Source organism: Ascidiella aspersa, chromosome 7, assembly GCF_963924565.1.
Source record: "Ascidiella aspersa chromosome 7, kaAscAspe10.2, whole genome shotgun sequence".
In the NCBI taxonomy this organism is placed as follows: Eukaryota; Metazoa; Chordata; class Ascidiacea; order Phlebobranchia; family Ascidiidae; genus Ascidiella; species Ascidiella aspersa.
In genome coordinates, this window is record NC_139453.1 from 26,092,726 (window position 1) to 26,100,423 (window position 7,698).

The 7,698-nt window shown below is 43.2% G+C and overlaps 1 protein-coding gene across 1 annotated transcript; it reads right to left on the bottom strand.

Annotated features, from left to right (window-relative positions):
* Window positions 1-3,132: 3,132 nt before the first annotated feature.
* Window positions 3,133-6,677, bottom strand: LOC146138688 (uncharacterized). Its single transcript, XM_083394219.1, has 2 exons — window positions 5,999-6,677; window positions 3,133-3,406 (listed from the first exon to the last, which is right to left on the bottom strand). The coding sequence occupies exons 1-2, from the start codon at window positions 6,646-6,648 to the stop codon at window positions 3,181-3,183; spliced, it is 876 nt and encodes a 291-aa protein (XP_083250345.1). The 5' UTR covers window positions 6,649-6,677; the 3' UTR covers window positions 3,133-3,180.
* Window positions 6,678-7,698: the final 1,021 nt, after the last annotated feature.

Sequence of the window (7,698 nt, forward strand, 5' to 3'; positions counted from 1 at the left end):
TATCGAGACTTTTAATACCCTTGAATATATGGAATAGAATTTATCGAGATAGCCTACTCGAGTTACAAGTAGCACTAATGACGTACACACCAAAACACAAACCAGCAGTCAGTAAGCGCAGGGCTTATCACATTTTTAGTCTAAGAACCCTTCAAATAAATTAAAACTTTTCTTAACGTTAAAAACTAGCAATTATAGCCATATTTTGCATCTATACCAGGGGCGGATCTAGGGGGGGGGGGGGGGCGATATGGCCATGCCCCCCCCCAAACTAAAATATATATACATTTTTTTTACTTAATAGGCAGCTTATTTTCGCGGTTCTCTAGGTAGTATGGCCCATTTTTGCCAAAATAAGACATATTTTTAAGCTTTATAGTGGTGTACGAGCTTATAGCGCCATATAAGGAATATTTCAAAAAAATGGTAAAATTCGTTTCGCGCACTCGCGCAAAGCGGCGTTTTTCAGATTTGCAAAGACGGCTTAAGTGACCGTACGCTGACCTCGACTATATAATAACTAACTTAAATCCAAGTAGCCTACAATTAAAAGCTTTTTTTGTTGTTAATGCACATCTGTATCACACCCAGCCTGCCAATATACTTCATCCGGCCCGCCGCCTCTTTGACAAATTAGACACGAGTCCATTTTAAATACGTTTTGACTATTTTAAGTGTGTAAATGCGAAAAATTTTCGCGCTTCGCGCTAATGATCTTTTGCATCCAGTGTGTTTACGTTATGATGCTCTTTTTGAACTAGATAAGCGCTTCTTTACTGTTGCGTCGTGGAAAGCTGCCAAGTGCGTCGCGGAAAAAATTAAAACGTACCGGTATTCAAACTTAATCGACTTTTTTTTAAATGTAACAAAAACAAGAAATTAAAAGAAATACCAGTATACTAAAAAATTCGCGCTCGCTTCGCTCGCCAGGTGTGTCCAAAATGGTTAACAAACACTAAAATAAATTAACTATCAAATTTATCGCGTTTTCTCAAAGTAGTTTTATTACACTTTTTTAATAGTAGTAGGGGGATGATGACGTGTGGACTCGAATTTTAAACGAAGTATACGTTTTTTTTAGTGAATTTGCGCCAAGACTTTACTGCCTCCTTAAAAGTAATTATAAACACGTTTTTAAAGTGCAAAAAATCCGAGGCCCACCTGATTCACAATTGTTATAAAGTTGTAATAACAGAGACCTTTCTGAGTTTTGGCCCGCGACTACTACACAAAGGTTGCCGACCCTTGTGTACGGATTTGAATAACTTATCCAATGTTAGGATTAACTCTGCATAGAGTTTTGCTCATTTCAGCAACCTTTTTTTGGAAAAAAACAACTACAGTAACTTAAAAATTGAGAGAAGTGTCATGGAAAAACCACAGCTGACCGCAGTATACGACGCTATGGTTTTATTGCGACGTGGCTTCGGCGCTTTTTTGGTGGCATGTGCGGTTGCTCTCGCCTTTTTGGGAAAAAGCAAGATGTGTAGACAATAGACATGGTAGCGTCTTTCAGCGATATTCTTCATACCGGGTCAAACTAGGAAACCGGCCCACTGTAAAGGCTAACCTTATTACTTTTTCGTGCTTTCAAACAGGGAGTCGAACCGTTTGACTTTTCCGGTTCAGCTTCGGTTCGGGTTCAAAGTTTTTTTCGGCATCCGGTTCAGTTCCGGTTTCGGTTTCGAGCAATTTAAAAGTTCCGGTTCAGCTCCGGTTCGACCGTCGTTATTTCAAAACCGGTTCATAAAGTTCCGGTTCGGTTACAATATAAGTTGCGTTAAATCTAAAAATGTGGGTCAATAAATGTAGAGAATTATCTTTGAATTGTAAGTCATTTAATCTAAGTTGTGTGACGTATTAAAAATACAGCAATTCATTATTAAAATATCGGAAAAATAAAAATATCCATGTTTTATTCAATTAATATTCATATTTTTTCTTAAAATTTCGAACATGGCGTAATTTGACTGTGTAAAATACAAGTTGTGACGTCATGCTGGAGTGAACCGCTTTTGTTTACAGGTTCGGGTTCGGTTAAGGTTCAGGTTTTATCAAATTAATAGGTTCAGTTCCGGTTCAGCTCCTTACAATCTTACAACAAACGGTTCAGGTTCGGTTACGGTTCGGAAAAAATTGACCCAAAACCGGTTCACAAAGTTCCGGTTCGGTTCCGGTTCGACTCCCTGCTTTCAAAACGTCTATTTTTCGCGTTATTTTGCAGGAGTTAGTTTATTCGGCCAGCCGATGTTATTTTTACCTGAACTATGACGTCACGCAATGGTATACTTTTGTGACGTCATATCTGAAAAAAATTCATGGCCCTCCCCAAACTGAAATCCTAGATCCGCGCCTGATCTATACCTAATATAATTAAAGCAGTGTTTTGGTATCCAATCTTTTTTGTAATCTCTTTTGCTGACTGAGTTCAGTACGGCATCTTGTATTATATATGGGTGCCGTTGTCGTTGACCAGTACGACTCCAAAAGGGCTTGATTACAAAATAAAATAAAAATACACATTGTGTAACCTATATGTAGCACGCCTTAGCAAACTGTTTTGCACGCCATAGCAAAATTTTCTTCGTTTTGATTCTGATTTTACATGTATGTGACACACTAATTATGTCTTTGATAAGTGAAATCAACCCATTGATCGCAAAAACAAAATTGGGTCGCCATTTAATTTGGTAGGGTCTACTACTACAGTAATGGGTAGGTTTTTTACGATTGATTCTGAGCTAGTTATCGATAATACTTGGGGAAATTGCTAAAGCCACACGAAGACATGAACCATCTCGATGGAATTCTAACATGTTAATGCTGAAGTCTAACGTTTTACTGGCTTACAGCAAATTCAGTGAAAACAACTTGGTTGACAAAGCTTCGCTGTATACTTGCTCTTAGTATTTAGGTGACCGCCATAAAAAGGTTAAGAAACACCGTCTTGGGTGATCGATACTCTTCTATAATTTGCCGAACTATTTAAGTTAAACTGGAAGTAAAATCATTGCAACAACACTCATCGCATTCACGATTATCCTGTGTATTTTAAAACAAAAATAAAGACAACGAAAAAGAAGCAGCACAAGAACTGTGACGTCGTGCGAAAAACAAAAAGTAAATGGAGGATGGCAGCACTAGAAGAAAAAAACAACAGCAAAAAATCGAAAAACAAAACTAGTTCCGGACCGCAGTCAGGTTGGTCACGAAATTCTTATGTGCGGCGAGTGACTGGTGCACTAGGGGGCGCTGTTGTGCGTTCCACGCCTCGTGGTTCCCCTCTGACGCATCACTGTCTGTGTCGTCATAAAGGCCTATGGCAGCCTGAAAAGGCAGCTGCTTAAGGAGGTGCTGACCGTCGCGGAACATGTAGTCGTGCGCCTTGCTCTTCGGCCACATCAACCTGGAAAATAGAGAAGGAAATTTATTAGTGGCTGTTCGCGCTGCTTTGTATGTCGCTTTAACAAAAGAGGCAAGTTTTATTGGGACTAAATACTCAGTGGTGCGATAGATTTTGCTTGTTTTTCTGTCACACGAAAATAAATTTTTACTGGTTGTTCGCGCTGCTTTGTATATCGCTGTAACAGAGAAGTGGCGAATTTTACTGGGAATAAATACTCGGTGGTGCGATGGCTTGTTTTTTTTCCGTCATGTGAAAACAAAAGGAATTGAGATCTTGTGGTTGTTCACGATGGCTGCCAATATATCGTAGTAGACTGACGTATCGATTTTTATTGAAAACAAATACTAAATTATGTTGGGGTCGAATTTGTTTTGCTTTCTTGGTCACACCTTTGAAACTTGTGAAAATGCAAGTTGTGTCTTTAGGCTTTGGCGTACGTTACTAATTGTTAAGTTCTTATCAGGTTATAGAGGCGCAATTTCGAGGGGCATGTTATATCACATTTTTTGGACTTCCTTAAGGCTGCCTAAAAATTTTGACCACCCAAAATAAAAAAATGAAACCACTGAAATGTGTTAATTACCCAAAGCCTAAAAATGAGTTAAAATATATAACAGAAATTGGCGATTAAACCCAATTTAACAAGGGAATCATTTAAACCACGAGCAAAGTGCCGGGGCAGCTTTGGAAAACTAAAATCGCTTAAATTCGGAATCCATCGCGGTCACCCAGTCCAAACTTAACGGGCGAATCGCATTACACGCCTGTTTATTGCGCGCGAATTTCCTTTCAGCCACATTAAGCGTTGGCAAGTCAAGGGGTAGACAGCTATAGGAGCAGCCGGTTTCTAATCCATATTTGATTGCGCTGCTTGTTTTGCTTGCGTCGCTCTCATGCATATTTGATGGCGACACGCCGCAGCGAGCAATGCATAATTCAGGCCGGGCGCGAATTACCCAGCTCCCCCCTGGCTGCTAAGCCAAAGGCCCAAGGCCCTAATCGAATATTTTCGCCGGCCTCGTCTAAATTTTCTCGAGTCGGGATCCGGGCGGGAAATTGGAAATCTTGGGTTCGCGCCGCCTTGGCAGTTTTCGAGCAGGGTTTGTTTACGTTTTCGTGTCAAACAAAAAGCGGAACGAACGATTAACCGGAAGAATTGCGTTGTGACACGCGAGCGTTTGAAAAAGGACACTTTTTTTATCTGCATTAAATTGCTTTGCTTTTGCAGTCAAGTCTAAACAGTCGCAGTACATCAAAACCATGTGCAAATGGAATAAAATTGAAATTTTCCCTAAGTTTTTCTCATATTAATTCCAGATTGAGCGTTTAAATCGTATTTAAGACGTAATACAGTGATTAAATGGGGGTTTAAGCGGCCCTAAATCTTAACAAACGGCACAAAAATGCGCCGTAAAAATGTAAAATTTTCGCATGGTTTTTATATGAATAAAAACACATTTTAACAGCACATTTTTAAGGCGATTGTTGAAGGTACATTAGCTTTGGAACTACAATGGCTGTAGACCTTCAGAGCCCAAGTCATTCTGCGCAAAATCCAAACGAACAACGGCGCGAAATAAAATTGGGGCGGACAAATTGAAAAATCGCGCCGGAAAATCGATCCACATCCACAAAAAGCATCTGTCGCAGGTTCCGGAGCCCGACTCTCGCTGTCGTCGATTAAATGCTTGCTTTCACGAGCCGTGTGAAGGTTTCAGCCGAGGCCTACTCGAGTGCCACTCGACGCTTGCGCCCAAGTAAAAGCCGGGCAAAACAGATTTCAGGCGACGATTTATCACGAGCGCTGTCCGGCTCACGACTTTGATAGTATCCCGTGCGCGCAAAATACGCCGTCGATCGCATGTGTCCCGCCGCAAATTGCCGCGAGCCGGATTAAGAATCCAACTCGAGGGCCCTTCAGACGCGAAAACCGCGAGCACAAGTCGCGCTTTCTCACCAGGATTTTAATTCGGCGCGCAATCGAGTCCCTGTGATTTGCTGATCGCAATATCCTGCCGTCCGCCAGGCCTCAGGTCGCTCCGACGCTTCGGCGGGCTTTTAATTGCCGGTTCGCCGCGGGCCGAGCTATGGTTCGCAGCTGCGCTTTCGAAGCGAATCTTTCGCTGTTTTTTTAGCAGCACGCCTGTCGCTCGCGTTTCCACGGCCTAATTGTAATTGGGCGCGTTCTGTGCCAAGGTCGCGACCTCTCCGTCGACTCAGCTCGCTTTCGACCGGCTTGCGAAAGTCTCACGGCCTGGTTTCGCACAATTTAATGACGGGAAGCGTCAGACTTGATCTATAGCTTTCAGGAATACGCGGGCGCATATTTTTGGCATTTAATCCCGGCTGGGGCTTGAAAATCTAAGTTAATGTAAATGTTTTTAGCTAAAACCAGAGTGGCCGAAACCTTAACCATTGTCAAATATGTTAGCCATTACACTAATCAATTTTATACTTTTGAATTGCCAATATAGCAATTTCGATATGATAGGCTTCGGTAATTTACCTACAAAGCACAGGTGTCTTTCTTCCACAAGTGATGAGAATCGTCACTGCGGTCTAGGTAATTGTTAAAATGACTGCTCTACTCACTTTATTGGTTGTTTGAAGAATTCAAAGCCCGTTGAAACTTGAACTGCTGGCGACCACGGTCTCCTGCCTTCTTGATTCTGATTGGCTGGGAAGTTTCGGTGGTAACCTGGCATTGGCGATCCTTGGCGAAACGCCGGATTTCTATGCTGCGGAGAATTGGGAACGCCTTGGAAGCCTTCAGGAACCTGCTGTGGGGCGTTTGGGTGCCGTTGGAGCCCGGGAAAGGACATCTGCTGCTGGTGAACAGGCTGTAGGTACTTTTGCGCGTTTCTCCGATGCTGACGTTCGAGCATGTGGCGCTGAATCTGCTTCTGTTTATACCGGATGACATCGTACTCAGTGGGCAGCCACGGCCTCCACAGTTTCTCTTGGCGACTCGTGGCCCGCTTCGGCGTTGACGTAATCACGGGGTATGACGTCGCAAGGGACGACAACGTCACGTCGAAGGCGGACACGTTGGCGTCGTAGCTTTGGTTCGGCCTGGCGGCTTGGTGTTGGTTTGATGACGTCGTAAATGGACTGGACATTACGTCACAACGACGCCTCTTGCCGTTTGCGCTTTGCAGTTGCTGCTGATCCTCAGGTACAGTCTTGCGCTTTCTCGACTGGCGCTTCGGGGTTGGCTTGTTGCTTGTTGGTTTGATCGACATGACTGCAAGTTATATTAGTTTACAAAGAAACCTTTTTTCTCTGGAATAACAAAAACCAAAGTTTTATTAAACAAAAGGATCGAAAGTGTTATTAAACAGAAGGATTTTTACCGCGGGCCGCATGAGGAACATAAAATGTTGTAGCGGGCCGGGTCAAAAATAGGATCTCAATTTCACGCAATAGGACGGTATATCATGACGCTATAAAACAAGTAAGCTAAAGAACCTGCTATTACGTTAGAAGTTGTGCGCAAAATGTAGAATGTACATGCTGTTTTCCCTCGGCTTCGTTTTTTATGCTGACTGCTAAAATCTAAAAACAGCAGACGCGACAGACACCGCTGACCAAGCAGAGCGCTGAAGTAAACATCGTTCCGAAAAAAAAATGGCAGCGCAGGCAACCAGCAGCGGCAGGCGCGAATATTTTACGCCGTCCCGCCGCGCTTCTCGCCATTTCCAATTAATTCCGCCGCCTCAACCTGATTGTTATCGACCCCTGGTCGCGCGTTGGCCGAGGCGAAGCTCCCCACAAGGGAAAGCTAATTTCACGCCCGGTTCATTCGACCGAATATCTTGATCAGAAATCGGGGCGGATTGATGCGCCCTAGCCGCCGCCCTATTGTGGGCTGAAAAGGCCGACCTGCTTTCTGGGCTGGGCGAAAGTGATTAGCCCGCTGCGACCTGTCATGACGTCATCTGTATACGTCACCCCACAACGAGGCAGTTATTGATGGGTGGGGGGAGTGCGCACCGATCAGGCACAAAGTCGATATTCGGCGCTCTGTATCCGTCAAACTTTATCAAAGCGTTAATTTTATGACCTTGTGCGCTTTTCACACTAAAAAATTATTTTTTAGCGCTAGGTCGTGAGATTTTTTATCACCAAGAAAACACCACAAAAATGACCTGTTCTCAGCCAAAAAACACAGTCGCCGAACGAGACAATTGCGAAATGGCGAAGGAGACAATTGGACGGTTTCAATTGCCACTTCAAAGGAAACCAACTTTCGTTTTATTTCGGCCTGTTTACTAGCGATCTTCCCAGTTTAA

Coding starts and splice junctions, on each gene's coding strand:
- LOC146138688 (XM_083394219.1), bottom strand. CDS start 6,648: ATGTCGATCAAACCAACAAGCAACAAGCCAACCCCGAAGCGCCAGTCG. Junction 3,407..5,998: donor TTCTTCAAACAACCAATAAA/GTGAGTAGAGCA, acceptor TCTATTTTCCAG/GTTGATGTGGCCGAAGAGCA.